This window comes from Dermacentor albipictus, chromosome 10, assembly GCF_038994185.2.
Source record: "Dermacentor albipictus isolate Rhodes 1998 colony chromosome 10, USDA_Dalb.pri_finalv2, whole genome shotgun sequence".
In the NCBI taxonomy this organism is placed as follows: domain Eukaryota; kingdom Metazoa; phylum Arthropoda; class Arachnida; order Ixodida; family Ixodidae; genus Dermacentor; species Dermacentor albipictus.
The window spans coordinates 33,715,494-33,732,618 of record NC_091830.1 but is presented as its reverse complement, the minus strand read 5'-3'; the positions used below and the strand labels follow the sequence as shown (position 1 = coordinate 33,732,618).

The window sequence follows — 17,125 nt, the reverse complement described above, 5'->3', positions numbered from 1 at the left end:
GAATAACAAAAGTTCTCGAAAGGTTACACGACCTCCTATGAAGATAACAGACCGAAACATAAAAAATGGGGGTGAGAGCATCACGCCAACGCACAGCAGTCGCTGCCGAGTAACGAGCATCTAGTTCCGCCAGCGTAACCCCTTACGGCAAAGCTGCAGGAAGCGCGGCCTCGCCCCCGCCTGCTCTTCTCGAACAGGAAACGTCGCCCGTCCCACCACTTATCGGCGTTCATTTCCTGGCCTCCGAACAGACGAACAGGGAACGTCAAGCGCCGACATCGGAGCAGGAACATTGTTCTGGGGACCCGAACGCGCGATACGGACGCACCGAGGGCAACGCACTCGATCCGCGTTTCGCCGAACCGAAGAAGACTTCTGCAACCTGGCGGTTTAACTTGCGCTTCAGCAGTGCCACTGTGTGCCGAATTGAGACTCTTCTGTACGTCTGCATCGGAGTGTGCCACATGGTTAAGGAATATTAACCACTTCTGCGAGCCGCTGCTCGGAGCGACGACTCAATCAACGGTGCTACCAAGCGTCGAGCAGACGCTCTTCTGATTGCCCGCGTCTGGACGTACCAAGGATAACTACCACAGAAAGAGGCAACATACTTCACTTATGCGGGCTGCTGCTTGAAGCGACGTGTCATTCAACAGTGCCAACGAGTGTCGAGTCGAGGTTCTGTCTCTGTGCATCTGGATCTACCGAAGATAACTACCACAGGAATAAGTAATATCGACCACTTCTGCGAGTTGCGGCTCAAAGAGACGCGTCGATCAACGGGTCACCAGCAGAACATTAATATTTGAAGTGACGCGTAGTGTCACAAGGGTCTCCGAATGTCGACTCAAGCTTCTCCTTCCATCAGGATGTGAATGTGTAAGAATAGGTACGACATATACAGGTCACATTTACCTCTTCTGATTGGTGCTGCTCAAGGCAGCACATAAGCGGGGTCGCTTAGCATCGATTCAAACTCTTCTTTACAGCTGCATCTATATTACTCAAGTAACACATTTATAGGTAATGTTGACCTCTTTTTTCGAGCTCGAAGTAATGCTTCAGCAGTGTAACTGTGCGTTAGTGTGCGTGAGCGACAGGTAGCAAACAAACAGATGTGACGTTGATCCCTGAAGTTCTGCTGCGAAGTCATTGCTGCCTCTCCAAAACGTGCTTCCCCAATGCACTCTGGTTCGGGTGTTAAGTAATAGTGCGAAGTTTCGTCCTGTACATAGCGTTCCTTTAATTCGACAGTTCCACGGCGGCCTTCCGGTCCACGTGAACATTTGCTTACTTCTTGGTGTCTCGACTATTGTTTCCAAAACACAGTGTCGTGACATTTAAGTAGCAGAGCTGTGGTGTTCTGCTTGAGTGTGCGACGCCGTCACAGCGGTTCTTCATGGATTGCTGTCATCGTCAAACTATGCCGCCGGACCAAAGGTAAAGCAACTCCTTTTAGTGACGTAGCATAGCTCGTAACTCTAACTCCAGACCCTTAATTAGTTCGTGCTCTAACTCCGTCCCATTTTCGCTGCATATATGAGACTACCCTTACATTATTTTGTGCTCAGTGATTTTAAGAAGTCACATGCGTACAGTAAACAGAAGAGCGGCAAGTTGGGGTAGTTGGTGGAAGTTCATCTTGTAATACGGGGGTTACTGCGCTATAAACACACGGACAACAGAAATAGAGAAGTGGACAGGACACGTGCAGTCCTGTCCACTTCTACTTCTGTTGTCCGTGTGTTTATAGCGCAGTAACCCCCGTATTGCAATATGTACAGTAAACAGCTTGAATCCTAGTTTGAATGCTAGATTGAAAGAGATTTAGTAATAAAGTAACAAAGCACGGAATCACAATGTGTAATCACCTAATTATGCATCATTATGGTAGAAAGACAGCTAAACCTAAATTACAGCTTAACGTTCTGAAACTTCAGTTTTGTATGAGGCACGCTGTAATTGAGGAGTGCGGATTCATTTCAACCACGTGAGTTTCTCTAACGTGGGCACAAAGCACTGCTCACGAGAGTTTTTGCATACAGCCCTCACCACAACGCAACAATCGTGACCGGTAATCGAACCTGCGACCACGTGCTCAGCGGCACCTGTAAAGCCATCGTCACAGAGCCACCACGACTGGTAATGGCCGAACCTCTTTCACCGTATAGAACCACAGCTGGTCATTGTTATTCCGCCGTTGCAATTGTTAGCTATCGTGCCTCATTTAACGTTGTAATTTATCGTGCGATTGGTGTTCGCCGCTCTTTATATACGCACCCGCCGTGGTTGCTGAGTGGCTATGGTGTTGGGCTGCTGAACACGAGGTCGCGGGATCGAATACCGGCCACGGCGACCGCATTTTGATGGGGGCGAAAACACCCGTGTACTTAGAATTAGGTGCACGTTAAAGAATCCCAGGTGGTCAAATTTTCCGGAGTCATCCACTACGGCATGCCTCATAATCACAAAGTGGTTTTGGCTCGTAAAACCCCGTAATTAATTTTCTTTATATTTCTTTATATACGCCAGCTACAAAGGAGTGATCGCACTATCTACCACAAGCAATGTTCCAATTGTGCTCCAAACAAACGAAACCGACGTGACCTTATACGGGGTCGTCAAACGTACGTCGTTGAAGGAAAAAAAAACAGTCACAAAACACAAAGGTCAGCAAGAAAGGTTCACACCACAACCTTCATGTCCTTTGTGTTTTGTGACTGGTCTTTTCCTTCAACTGTGTACCAACCGGCCCGGATTGCAACCCTTCTGCAAAACATACGTCACCACACGCCTTAGCGCCTCGAACGCAGGTTCGTGGAGGCGGCACCAGAGGGCGACGCCCCTCGTCGCAAGATGTCGGGCGAGGAGATAAGGGCGGTGAGCAAGCGGCTCTTCCGGCGCTCCACACTCCTGGACGCCAACAGCGCCGCCGCCACAGCCGCCTCGGACATGGCGGCCGGAGGAGATTCGTCTTCCGACGAAGACCCGCCGCCGCCTCGCGTCGTCGGCATACAGGTGGCGCCCGAGGGTCCCATCTACGAGCTGCCTCCGCCACCACGCAAGGTTCCGCCCCCGCCCCCGGTCAGGAGGGACTCGCTGCAGGCCCCGCCGGGGGAGTCCTTGCTGCCTCCGCCTTCGCGGGAGCTGTTCCTCTCCGATGACGTAAGATACGCAGCTGTGACGTTTGGTGACTAGTTTAATAACGGCAGAAGAGACGGGAAAGTAGGCTACCAAGAGTCGGCTACCCCAGGACGCCGTTAGAAAGTGGAAATTACGCATTCCCCTGTAACCATCCACATACATACCATAAGTATAAAAACTTCCTGAATCTGAAAAAAGCAAAAGACGTAAACGCGGACTACACTAGAAAAATAAGCTCTGACGACTACTGAGCACCTTGAAATGTTGTTTCTTATTCAATAACTGCAGGTATATGGGAAGAACATTCCAATATGTTCTCTGTGCGGGCTGTCTGTGTGCAAGTTTATTTTGCTTTGTAATCAAAATAGTTCAAATGTCCTTTGCATTCTTCCAACATTTGCAATATAGTGCCCTTTGCCTAAAAAACAAAGTTCGAGTTGTTACTCATTTAAATGTTTGGTGTGTTTTTGCCCTATAAACAACAACATTTACATTGAGCCGTTCCCTAGCCTGATGACTGACGGTGCAAATATTTTTATGTTGTAAGAAATTATTTTTTGTAAAGCAACTTATTCTGATTCTCATTTTAAAAAATCCGAAGACACGTAAGAATTTCTTATGAGTTGTGAATGCGAAACCATTAATGTTCGGTTGAACGCCGCTGAGGAGTCCTTCGAGTTATCAACTCCTCGCGGGCAGGAGAGCGCGTTGAGGCGCTTGCTGTGTTTTGATTTGGCCTTACCGAGCGGCGCAGGTATAACGCAGGCCACAGCTTGTGCTGACAAGGAACGGACGGATTACTCAGGCCTCCGAGGGCAAAAGCGAAGGTGCACCCCCCCCCCTCACGTAACACATGGCGCGCTATCGTGTCAGCAGGTGTTCTATTTCACCCGCTCGTCTCCGTCGTGGCGCGCTTGTGACGTGGCGCCACAGCCAATTGGAATTTACCTGCCGTTTCGCTGCTGCAGATCACAGATGCCGGCTTTCTCTCTCAATGAGCCATTTGACTCTCTCGCATCAAAATATAAACTGTCCATATACACCTACACCGGCGCTATGTAAGACCGTTATATACGTATAAAGTTAATAAGAATCTACAATTTAACCTGAACTAATTAACTTGCTTCTAGAAGAAGCTACCATAGTGCTTTCAAAGCATATCTCTGTTTAGAAGGGCATAATCATGGGCGAAGTATATTCGTTATAGAAAAATCGCACCTGTTCGGGTGGTTTAACTTATAGGAAAAGTGGACTCCCTGTTGATCATATTGGGTGCATACCATCAAAAAGTACCGTACAGAGGCGTCAGGCATGCAAAAGTAGGTGCGATTGGAGGTGGACTTTTAGAGCGCCGCTCTTTGGCACCCGTTCCTGCGTTTTGCGTTGCCGCTGAGCCTCACCATCGGCCTCACCGTAACCAAGCTCACGCGCTGCTCTAGCTGCCTGCACTCCTGCTGCCATCTGTCGCAATAGACGGGAATCTTGCCCTCCCCTTAACCTCCAAAGCCGGATTACTTGTTCTCGCCTATCCACTCACCCCCCTTCACCCACACAGCGCCGTTGCGGTGACGTCTCCCGCTGTTGTGGCACTGCCGCTGTGCCGGCGGCGAGTGCTCCTTTGCCGCCTCGCGCGTGATCTACGGCTCTCCGCTGCTCCGCCTCCGCGTCGCGTGACTGCACGGCTCTCAGCTGTGTCTCTCGCTTTCCCGTTTGCGAGGCGCGTTCCTCAGTGGCATTTGTCGCCTCCACTCTTGCCCTATACCTCCCCTTACCTAGCGCAGTGCCATTGCGGTGACTCGAAAGAGAGTTATAGCGTTTCGTAACCGTACTTCTACTTCCCACCCAGGCACGTACCCTGGATTGTTTTTCGCTGGGGGGGGGGGGCAACCCAAGGTAACCTTTCTATGCAAATGAGGGGGGGTACCTTCAAAAAAAACAAATGTGAATAACGCCCGCCATTCGCCATAAAGACGTGTAAACCAGTGAAAGAGAAATGAAATAAGGTGTGTCTCACAGGTAGTATGCCTGAGGGATACACCTCTTCATTACTTGGCAAACAAGGGACCACATCGAATGGACTCGCGCAGGAAAGAAGCGCAGGAAGAACACTGCCAAGAACAAATAAACAAAGGAAAGTGCAAAACAAAGATTCACATCATCATCATCAGTCTATTTTATGTCAGCTGCAGGACGAAGGCCTCTACCTGTAGTAGATTTCTGTAGTAGCATACAACTTAAACAAACAGCAGTTGGCAACCAAGGCACACGGACAGCGCGGGGTTGTGTTACTCCGCCAGCCACTCACAGAAGCAGACAAAATCGTCGTCAAGCGACCTTTTCAAAATCGTGTCGTACTTGATACCTCCGGCGGTCTGCTGTTCTTGAAGAGTCCTTTCATCGACGGAAGCACTGAGGTGTGCAACAGACATGGACAGAGCGTACGGAGTCTGAGCATTTCACTCTTCAAAAGTCTCCCCGCCGGGGTTACTTAGTGGCTATGGTGTTGGGCTGCTAAGCACGAGGTCACGGGATCCGAGGTCGCGTCCCCATCGAAATGCTGCCACGGCGGCCGCATCTCGATGGGGACGAAATGCGAAAACACCCGTCTACATAAATTTAGGTGCACGTTAAAGAACCCAAGGTGGTCCAAATTCCCGGAGTCCCCCACTACTTCGTGCCTCATTATCAGATCGTGGTTCTTGCACATAAAACTTCATAATTAATTAAATCTTCAAAAGTGTGCGGTTCACTGCTGAGCCCGTTTCACTCATGAAATTTTAGTGCCAACTGAAGTGAAACTTGACAATAAATAGTTGCAGAGAAGCAAGCATTTTATTTAACTTCAATAAAAAGTTAGGCTTTCGCCATTACACTATAATAGGCGAGGAAAAAACGTATAAAATTACGCGCTAATAATTTTATGTTGGGGGTTACCGCCTTATTTGGGTAACAGAAAAGGTTTGAAGTACGAATTATTTGCAGCCTCGCGGAGGAACAGTGGCTGGCGGTTGTGAAGGCGTGCGCGGGGCTTCACTGCAGACTTAAGTTGTATCCGACCATAGTATAGCGTTTTGTTTTTCTTCTTTGCATCTTTTTTATTAACTCTTGAAGAATTATAGAGAAATATATATTTGCAAAAAAAAATCACAGTTCTTTTCGATCCCTCGTTTACTGCTCTACCAAGTGAAGTGCCAAAACCGACTCGTATTGTTATTTGGGAAGTTGCGTAATGATGAGTGGCCGCCAGTCCCGTACAACCGCGCAGAGCGCAGGATGCTGCGGTTCTAGACGTACTGTGCCCACCGCGGAAGGTTGGAAAAACAGATACACAAGCACATAAGCACAGCAGAGAAGTGGCTACGTCGGGCGGCTCGACTGATAAATGTAGAAGTGTCATTCAAAATACACAGAATTATTCTCCACTTCCGGCAGCGTTTTCTCTACTTCCTTTTTAAGTAAAAAGACGTTGATCCATAAATATTTTCATAAAGGATGGTTAAATTTGTTAATTTTCGCTTTTCCTTCCTGTTTGGCTGTTGCCTTGGCTTAATTTCTCAACTCCTTGCGACACTTGTTTCCAGTTGCCAATTTTGGACAAAAAGTGCTGTATAATTAGGGAAAAAACCAGACGAGCTAACGGGTGACCGTCATATTGCTTATGGGTTTAAGAGTTATTGCAGGGGTTGATGATGGACTCTGTTTCGCGTTATTTTAATTTGCACTTTAGTTAACCTATATCGCGGGTATATGGTTCCGACGATCTACCAGCGTCGCGGCGAGCCGCCACTCGAGCAAATAATGAAGCAAAAAGAAATGTTAAACTCAACTGGCGTTTTGTCCGGCTACAGCTGGTTCCTCAAGCACAGGCCAGCTGACTACGAACCGAATCCCTTTCCTGGTCCCTGGATCAGTCTAAACAAAGAAGGTTGAACTAACAAAGTAACAGCCATGCGCGTGACCGTTCAATGGATAGTGACGACTGAACGCATATCGAGTTAATCACGCGGGCACCGAATCGATGAGAAAACTGGCCTTCACACACCAGGAGATGCCGATAAATACCTTCATACAAAAATAGTGAGAAAGGCGGTAAAAGGTTGACCACCGGATAGCTGTCAAGTCTCAACATTGATTTGGCGGCGCTTTAGGAATGTATGTGAGGATTGGTGGTGGGGACGGGGAGTGGGGGGGGGGGACATGCCGCTTAATTTCTGGGAGGCCCGGGCACCCCTACCCCTCCCCTCCCCCCCTGCTGGGTACGTGCCTGACTCTTGTCATTTTGATCAGAGGGAACCAGAGATGTTGCGCTGGCGCAAGACGCTCACTTCTTATGGATGAGGTACGCTCCACAAACGTAGTATGCGTTGTGGCGAAGCGTTTGCTTTGTGAGTGCAGATGGTGCGGACACTTTAAAAGCCAACCGCAACAAAATCTTGGGCCACATAATAAAGCCTAATTCCGGATAGTTTAGATATAGAGCCACCTTAGTGCAAAACTTGAAATACGTGTAGATGCGTCAGCGAAATGGCTGGCAAAAAAGCTTTTGAGGCTGAAGCTCGAAGAAAAAAACTCAAGAGATTGATTGATTGATTGATTGATTGATTGATTGATTGATTGATTGATTGATTGATTGATTGATTGATTGATTGATTGATTGATTGATTGATTGATTGATTGATTGATACCAGAGCCAATCATCAATCGATCGTCGACTTTGATCTCGTGGATAGAACGGGCAAGCAAATGTATGAGCTATTAAACTAACGAATGAATGAATGAATTATATATAAGGTTTTATGGCCAGGTATGGCCAAAGAGCGCCAAGGTTCATATCCAACATAATAATATTCATGTAATGAATGAATGAATGAATGAATGAATGAATGAATGAATGAATGAATGAATGAATGAATGAATGAATGAATGAATGAATGAATGAATGAATGTTAACGCGATTCTTTCAGGAAGACACCAGACCGACGGCGGTGACTCCGGCTTTTCCCCTGCCACCCAAGAAGTTTCCGAACCCGCACGCCGGCCTCCTAGGAACGGGGACGGCCACAGGCGACGAGCAAGCGCTTCCGCGGCTGCACGGAGGCGCTGAGCTCACAGCGGATGCTTCGGCGACGTCACCGGCGCGTCCCGCCCGACCCGGGGTAGTGCACTTCGCCGCCGCGCCTCCCACGGTCGTGCTGGTCCCCCTGAGTCCCGAGGACGTGAGCAGTCCTCGAAAAAAGTCGGCCACGCTGGGGAACTTCTTGGACACCCACGAGACCAGCTGGAAGTTCACGCCGGGCCACCAGGCCGCAGCAACGCCCGGTGCGGCCGCTGCTGGCGGTCATGCACCGGCGCCCGGGGCGCCCCCACGCAGCGACAGCAAGGATGAAACGTGAGTGATTTCACAGCTCTGTTCGCGGTTTTATCGAAGAAGTAATATTCAATGGCTTAGCAACAGGGGGGGGGGGGGGGGTCATATACGTCTGAAGACACCCCTCCCGCCGGCTACACCCGGAGGAGGGGGGTGACAGAAGACCCATGGGCCCCGGGTACCAGACGACCTAGCTACGCCACTGGTAATATTGCATTAGCGAGAGAGAAAATCGCAAGAAATGAAAGCAAGGCCAACTAGGAAGTATCTCCGGTTGGCTACCCTGTACCGGGGAAGTGCGAAAGGTTAGAGAAAAAGAAGAACGGAAAAGAAACAATGCTGTCTCGGTGGGCGCTGTCACAGGCCCTGCGAAAGCGTGCGGCCGGCGGGGGTAGGGAGGGGCAGTTGACTCTCCCTATATTAGAGAGGGCGCAAAGGGATGTAGCGAAATTCGTAAAGTGAGCTGCCTCTGCAAAGATTTTTTTTTTCGCCAACCAAAACTACCTGACTACCTTTCCGCTTCAGGTGCGCCTGGTATAAAACGCCGAGGTCGTGTACCTTCAATGAACTTCAACACGCCTTTCTGCGTTTTTTTTTTTTTTTGTGTGTGTGTGTGTGTGTGTGTGTGTGTGTGTGTGTGTGTGTGTGTGTGTGTGTGTGTGTGTGTGTGTGTGTGTGCGTGTGCGTATGTTCGTAACTGTCGCGACGTCTCTCGTTTTTTAATGCTCGGCAACTTGGGGCTCTTCCCTGCTGCAGCGGTGATTCCATGGGGATTAGTCAGGTTAACGGAAGTCGCGGCGTCGACATGTGGAAACACGTATATCGGCAATGGGCCTTGCCCCCCTCCCCGCCTTATTGAGCGACAAGTGTACACACCTATGACAGTGTCAACATCCCACTAAATACATTTTACGTCATTAGCGAGATTTTTTTGCCAGTAACGGGAGGGGGGGGGGAGACATCACTATTTCCTGTTTCTTACCTATAGACGTTGTTCCATGCCGGAAGGTTAGCAAGTATAAAATTCAGTGCCCTTCCACTCTCTGAAGAAGGCCGACCAGCGAAGTTGTTTATGTGGGCTTAATGGCGAATTGCACCTCCGCCGTGAGGCGGCCCGGCGTTGCACTATCTTCGGCATCGGCCCACGTACGGGGAGAAATTCTCGATCTACGCGGCTCGATAGACGCAATTTTTTCCACAACCTAGCCATCGACTGCTTCGCTGTAATAGTGCGGTCATATAAATCTTGCGGCGCTGGTCTCACTCCGCTCGTCTCACAGTGCAGTTGATTGTTCTTGATCTAAGGCGCTTTCTACTGAATGTAACATGCATAATTATTATTCATATTTTCGCAAAAATTGTCGGTAAATGCGGATGGGGTTCTTATGCAAAAACGCTTTTGTACTTAGATTTAGGTGCATGCTAAGGAACTACAGGTGGTCAAAATTCATCTATATTTATATTCTCTCCCTGCCCTACGACGCTCTTAATGAAATCGTGGTTTTGGCACGTAACACTTCGGAATTTGTGTTTTTTTTCTTTATAAGTGGCGTCTCTTCTCGCAAAGTGCGCAAAACTGTATAATGTTCGCACGTCATTGAGCAAATTATACAATCGTGGCAAGAGCCTGGAACTTTCTTTTCTCTATAACCCCACAATAGCTAACTGCCAGTAAAGGCCGCCCAATGTGTGCTGCATACAATCGAGCTCTGCCGTGTCTTCCCTCAGGATGACGTCGTCCTCCGACACCGACGATTTCGAAGACCTTCCGCCGCCGCCAATGCCGGATTGTGGTACCGAGGACTCTACCGACTCCAGCGAGAACATCTACGAGGACATCGGACCGGTCCGCGTACCGATGGATGGACAGCGGTCACCGCAGATCAGCGTCGCGACCTTGTCGTTAGTTCGCCCTCACAAGAGCAGGAAGTTTGCCCGCAGTTTGCACGACGTACTCAGTGCCCACGCGGATGCGTCCAGAGCAAAAAGTAAGCGGGACACAGACCCCTGTAATGGCGGAACTTATGCTCTCCCCCTCGCCACTTCTGTGCGGCGAAGCGAAAGCTACGGATCTCATCAGCCAATCAGGGACGAAAACCGGCTGCGCGTTTCAAAGAATGATATCGCTCGCTCACTACGTTCAATTGGCGGTGGAGTACGGGGCAGTCCCTTTGGATAGTATCCCCTAGTTGCTTGAAACGCCCCTGAGAAAAAATGCACTACAAAGTGGTTGTTAGGCAACCTTGTTGGTATGGCGCCTGTGTCGTCCTCAATTTCTCTTGTCTTAGTCCCGTTCTTGCCCTCTTGGCCGCATTAAACCACATTATACGACCCTTATAGCTTTCACTGTGCTGCAGCTGTTTAAATGAATGTATATCTCCCGTATTCTGGAATGAAGCCTGCTCTCTTAAATAATTCCTCGGACAATGAGCCCTTTGCCAATCAAGATGATCTCTCTCTCTCTCTCCTCTGACTCGCATTCCGTAGGAATTGTGCAACTGCTTCGTCGGACATTTACCCTTCTCTTTATTTTCATGTTTCTGAGATAAGCAGAACAGCCACGAAAGGGCATGTGAACAAGTTTCCCAGGCTGTAGTATCTTATGACTTCGCTCTCCGTGGCTTGACCTAAGAAATTAGGCTAATTGGGCCTGAGGCTTAGCACTTCGTAAGAAACTGTGCTTGCAATCATTTTTTACAACGTACTGAAGATTCGGTTCGCGCGCCAGGAAACAGTTTAGTTGCACAGCTGCGCCAGCCTCTCGAGATTGGCACATTTCCTTTGAAACAACCGCGCAATGCTCCTACATTCCTAGATGTTACCTAGATGGCGCCGCCTGTCCAATGCGTTGGCGCATTGGATGGCGTGTATGTGTGCTTAGCTCTCTTGCATGGCCTGAGGTGCCGACCGCGTAGGAGTAAACTGGAAATGGCGTCCCCGCGGCCGAAGTCACCCAAACCTGCCACTCCTCAGAAGAAAAAAGACGAGTCCTTCTTGGAATATTTAGGAACGCTTGGCAGGAGGAAGAAGATAAAGGAAGGTAGTAGCTGATTCATTCATTTAAAATGCCGCGTGTGCCGTGTTATCGCTGCTAGCAGTCATAATCTAGCGATCGTATGAACGAGCTTTCTCTTCGTGACCATGTATGGTCGTGTGCTAGTTCTTGGCTAACAGCGCTTCTCTTTAATTTTGTTCCCATGTTTCTATAGGTCTCAAACGTAGTCACTACTCTTTTAGAGCAGGAGTCAATGTAAGGCATTGTGGTACATTGATGACCTCGGCTTGTTCTCGTGCCGACTGAAACTCTTGCACCACGCCCCAAAGCCAGACTGTTTTGCTCCCTGTACTGCAACAGCCGTGTTTATGTTGACAGACCGCGAAGGTTTATCTAGATCGCGTGAAATACCGCTGTAACTGCGCGACTTGTAGTGACAATCATGCGCACTTTAGTAGTTCTGCCGTTACCGTGGTCATGTCTGTTGTTTGTACGAGTTGCTCGCAAATAAACGCGGTACTCGTCAGATATGGGCAAACCAGCACTGTAAATAGGAAGAAAAAAAAAAGCGGCGTTGATCTGAAATTTGAGACTGTGTTGTTCGTGCAGTGGTCGAGCTCCAGGAAGAAGGGAAAAATGCCATCGACACGCCTGGAAGTCCAACGCTGCCGGAGTTGCCCCCGCAGGATTATGTCCTTGGTATGACAGTTTCCTTTATGTGATTTTGGTCATTTACTATGCTGCGCACACTGGCACCCCTCTTTAAGATCGGTGTCAGCATTTCGATAGATACTGATATTGCTTACGGGGAAATGCCTTTGTTGGAACTCGAGTCATTTCAATTTGTCGTTCAAGTTTTGTAAACTCTTGTCTTGAACGTTTACCGCCACGGGCGATTATGTTTTTTTTTTTTAATTGTACAGACGAAATGGAAGAAAGGGCCATGATTGAGCCACCATCCTATGAGGACCCAAAGTTTAAGGAACTGATAGCTGTACTCATTGAATGGATCAACGACGAGCTGGCCAGCCATCGAATCATTGTGAAAGATATCGAAGAGGATCTCTTTGATGGACAAGTTTTACAGAAACTTCTCGGTAAGCACATTTGCCCATTCTGAAAACTTTCAGAATTGATTGAGATAGCTCTTGGGACATCTTGCACCTCACATGACAACCATCATGTATTGTCATGTTGCTCTCTCTGAGGAGCTTTGTACACATATTACGATGAAAGGGTACCTAAATCACTTCTTGAACATAGTAAAAAAATTTTGTGATCTGTCTTAGAGGCTGCTGTGAACATGTGAGCTAAATATTACTGTACTGCATGCAGCAGGGAACTTCCAAGCTCTTGTCAAAAACATTCAAAAAAGAATTGCTTGCTCTCGCTTCCGCAGTGTTGTCATGGAGTGTCATCATAAAGCATTCGGACCCATTAACACTATTGGCTGATTTTGAATTCGTGAGAGCATTCTCAGTAGTGCTTAATTGCTAATTTTTAGTTAAATAAATGAAATATATATATGTCGGCACTCTGAAAAGGACAGAAAAATAATTGCATCTTCGTACTGCCAGCCTACACATGACAGTAATGCTTAGCTGTGTCTGCTGCACATGGCCTCCAAGATAGAAGTGGCGTGCTGCATAGTGTACCCTACCACAGCCGCCAAGGGGTGCTGCGACAAGTTGTTTCGTCACCACGACGTTCAACCTTTGCGTGGGGTTATGCCCTCTTGGCTTCTCTGCTGTGTAGCTTTCGGCATGCTAACAGAAATGAAAAGACAGAAAAGGCTTTGTATCGGTCCCATCACTCCATCTATAGTAGGAGAATTCAAAAAAATTTTTTACCTTGAAGTTTACGAGAGAGTGTTCTTCAATAGTGTGGTCATTCTGTGATTAGTTAGAAAAGTATTTCAATTCCCCTTTAACCCCTCAATTACTAACTAAAGATGGTTTGCATTGACGCCATTGTTGCGACCATCTTGGGATGCTGTACGCCAAGAAGCTGAACAAACAAGAAATGTGACGGCACGATTGACAGGCACATCTTGCACCGAGCAGCTCATTAATAACATTGATAACCCAGTGACAAACGATCACCATCATAAAGTAACACAGTGCACATGTGATAATATTGTGCACTAAAGTCATTATAGCCACCATGGTATGGGTACTAGCACAGTGAGGAGCTGAGCCCCAGACTTCACGGGGAAACTATCTATAATGTTTTATACTTGAACATTTCATATGACTGCCTAAGCTTTTTGGAGGTACTTCATTAAATCATAGCTTCGCTTCATTTGTACTATGTGCTCCTCAATTTAATGCTGATACTAATAACTTAAAATTTTTAATATTAAGTTCTGGTGTTTCATGGGCTAGAACTGCAATACAATTATGAGGCCCGCCATAGTGGGGGATCCTGGATTAATTTCAGCCAGCTGTGGTTTTTTACTATTCACCCAGAACATGGTACACAGGCCTTCTTGCATTTTGCCTCCATCACAATGCGGCCTCTATGGCTGGGATTCGATCCCACGCCTTCGGGCTTAGCAGCACAAAGTCATAGCCACTACACCGTCATGGCAGCTTACTAATAGCATAATGTCAACATTGCATTGTTAATTATACACAGGAGCGATAGCCACTGAAATCTTATGAACCATCATGACATGAGTGCAATACTTTGTAATGAATCACTTCGGCACGTTTGTTGCTTGATTGCATAGCACTATGGGCACAGCAGCAACATGGATGGCATGCATTTAAATGTAAAGGATCTTATTTCCATTTCTTTCATCCACTATGCATTTCATTGAACTTGCTTGGTACACATTAAACCAATATGAAAAGGAACACCTTTCACCTCAGGGAGAGAGGTCTTCGTCCCAGAGTGAACATCAAATAGATGATGACGATAGGCTAATTTCTGTCTCAGTGTGTTAAACATACTTGTATTTTACTGTGAAGGGAAGAGGTACCATGAAACAGTTTCTCAAGCATGAGGTCTGCCTGACGTATTGGTGCAAGTGATGTGTCAGCTCATATTCCTTTAGTAATCATTGTTTGATTCTTGCTTCCTTTTTATGCCAGAACCCCCGTTCATTGTAGAAACAGTTTGATTCCTGCATAAATTTCAATGTATCTAATTAGAAAAGGGTTCTACTTAAATTCAGGACGATGCAACAAGTTATGGAAAGAAGAATGATGGGTGTAACGTTAAGGGATAAGAAAAGAGCAGATTGGGCGAGGGAACAAACGCGAGGTAATGACATGTTAGTTGAAATCAAGAAAAATAAATGGGCATGGACAGGACATGTAATAAGGAGGGAAGATAACCGATGGTCATTAAGGGTTACGGACTGGATTCCAAGGGAAGGGAAGCATAGCAGAAGGCGGCAGAAAGTTAGGTGGGCAGATGAGATTAAGAAGTTTGCAGGGACAGCATGGCCACAATTAGTACACGACCGGGGTAGTTGGAGATGTATCGGAGAGGCCTTTGTCCTGCAGTGGGCGTAACCAGGCTGATGATGATGTTGATGATGAATTAGCATGCGAGGAATACTCTAATTCATGTGAAGATTAATTACTAGCACTCTGTATGTGTATGTGCCTTTTCTTTTGTGTTGTGTGGATTAGTATCGTGCTATTGGCAAGTAAAAGTGAACTATGCGAACTCCACCAATTCTCAGCATTATTATCAGAGCATCTGGAATAATTAGGTTGCTAGTTCTTCCAGCACCGTCACACTTAGCTTTCTGAGCATGACCAGTTTTGTATTAACGGGACTCCAAAGAGTAGATAAAGCTAACCTGGTATTAGTCAACTACATTTCTGCAATATACAAATGGCCACTGTTACTTTGAACAGATGATCAATATGTTAGAAAAAATGTGAAAACAAGAGGTCGTGTTTAATAGTGAGAAAGGTCTACATTGCTTTGTAAACAAACCAATGACTCAACCTAGCTAGTTGCAAGAACATTCCCTGCCTCAAGAGAACACAAAAAAATACCTTGAAATCTTTGATGTCACTGTGATGTACTGACACTGAGGGGTCGGCGTAAAATTCAGGAAAGGGAAATTATGCCTTTTCCAAATGAATAGAAATAAGTTTTGAAAGATTAATTAGTGGCCTAGACTCATTTTTACTCTGTAACGTCCTTTAACGTCTTGTGCAAAACTGTAAACTATACTTTATTACTCTTTTTTTTCACAGAGAAACTTAGTGGGAAGAAGCTCGATGTGGTAGAAGTGACGCAGTCAGAAGAAGGTCAGAAGCAGAAACTGAAAACCGTTGTGGACTGTGCAAACCAGGTACTTGGACTTCCAAAGTGGGGACAGTACAAGTGGAGTGTTGAAAGTGAGTACACTTGTACACATGGTACTGCCTCTTTTGATAATATGTGCTCCTTTATAATATGTGTGTGTGTGTGTGTGGGGGGGGGGGGGGTGTTACACTATGTTTATCACGGTGGTAGAGTTTGCAAGGTCCATTTGCCTTCATTTCTTCTCACTATAGAAACTGTCCATTTCTGGGTGGACCAGGTTGTAGAAATGATTTCATTTAGGTAATTTGCAGTGTATAACTTTTTGAAAGGTAGATACTGCAGGCAACGAAAATCTTCAACAGTGTAGCAACCTACAGTTATACAAGATGTCAGTGTGGATAATTCTAGACTGAATGAAATAACCTTGAGTGTGAGCTGCATGACTAACACAGCAATGCTTCCATGCTTCTTTCTGTAAATGGGTAATTTATTGAAGTTAGGTCTTGAAGTTGTGTTGCATACTAGTCAATAGTTTATGTACAATTGAATGAGATGTTGATAAATGTGTTGTCGATGGCCGTGCTGTTGGTTGCTGTGCACTCGAATAAAATACTTCTTTGTAACCGGCAAAACAAACATATGCTGTAATGTAAAACAAAGGGGCATGAGCAAAAATCTGTGACAGTGGACACATGAGCCCTAGCTCTTAATCTATCATGGTGCTAAACAGCCAACCATGCACAGCTGTACTAAATGTTACTGGCAGATGCCCATAGGCAAAGCAACCATGGACAGAATCCTAGTGGTCATTTGTTTGAGAGTCTTGCTTTGTAGGAAAGACAACACTTACCTGTATACCTTAGTGCTACATCATAACATGGCATGCAAAAACAATTCACATATTTTACATTAGTATCGGGAGGTGGAGCACTGCTTTGACACAGTTGCATTCTGTAAGGGAGGTCCGGTCCCCATTTTTCTTGCAATTTTTATGCGAAGCATATTACGAGGGCTCAACCCAGCTCCTCAGGCGCGGCGGTGACCATGAAATCACGTGACACCGTGACGTCACGACAGAGGAGAAGTGGCTTTGGCTCAACTCTTGCAAGACGGGCTGGGTGGGAATCGAACCAGGGTCTCCGGAGTGTGGGACGGAGACGCTACCACTGAGCCACGAGTACAACGCTTCAAAGCGGTACAAAAGCGCCTCTAGTGAATGCGGTGTTGCCTTAGAAACGCGCTGTTTCTAAGGCGTGCGTCTCTTGCTCAGGCGCACATTTCGTTGCCGCGCCGAACGCTGCTTTGCTCGACGCTCACCGCGTCCAATGCGGGACGCGTAGTCGCTG

General features: G+C 47.0%; 1 protein-coding gene across 3 annotated transcripts in view; it reads left to right on the top strand.

Moving 5' to 3' along the window:
- Positions 1-860: 860 nt before the first annotated feature.
- Positions 861-17,125, top strand: part of parvin (beta-parvin) — a 35,485-nt gene continuing 19,220 nt past the window's right edge. The window contains exons 1-7 of one of the 3 annotated variants that reach the window (XM_070527819.1): positions 861-889; positions 2,814-3,165; positions 8,109-8,533; positions 10,241-10,500; positions 12,117-12,206; positions 12,431-12,604; positions 15,728-15,871. In XM_070527819.1, coding sequence (XP_070383920.1) covers positions 876-889; positions 2,814-3,165; positions 8,109-8,533; positions 10,241-10,500; positions 12,117-12,206; positions 12,431-12,604; positions 15,728-15,871 — 1,459 coding nt within the window. In that variant the 5' untranslated portion in view covers positions 861-875. Of the gene's footprint in view, positions 890-1,293; positions 1,441-2,813; positions 3,166-8,108; positions 8,534-10,240; positions 10,501-11,382; positions 11,553-12,116; positions 12,207-12,430; positions 12,605-15,727; positions 15,872-17,125 lie in introns of those variants that run through there. The other 2 variants (XM_070527818.1, XM_070527820.1) reach the window with 2 other exon arrangements.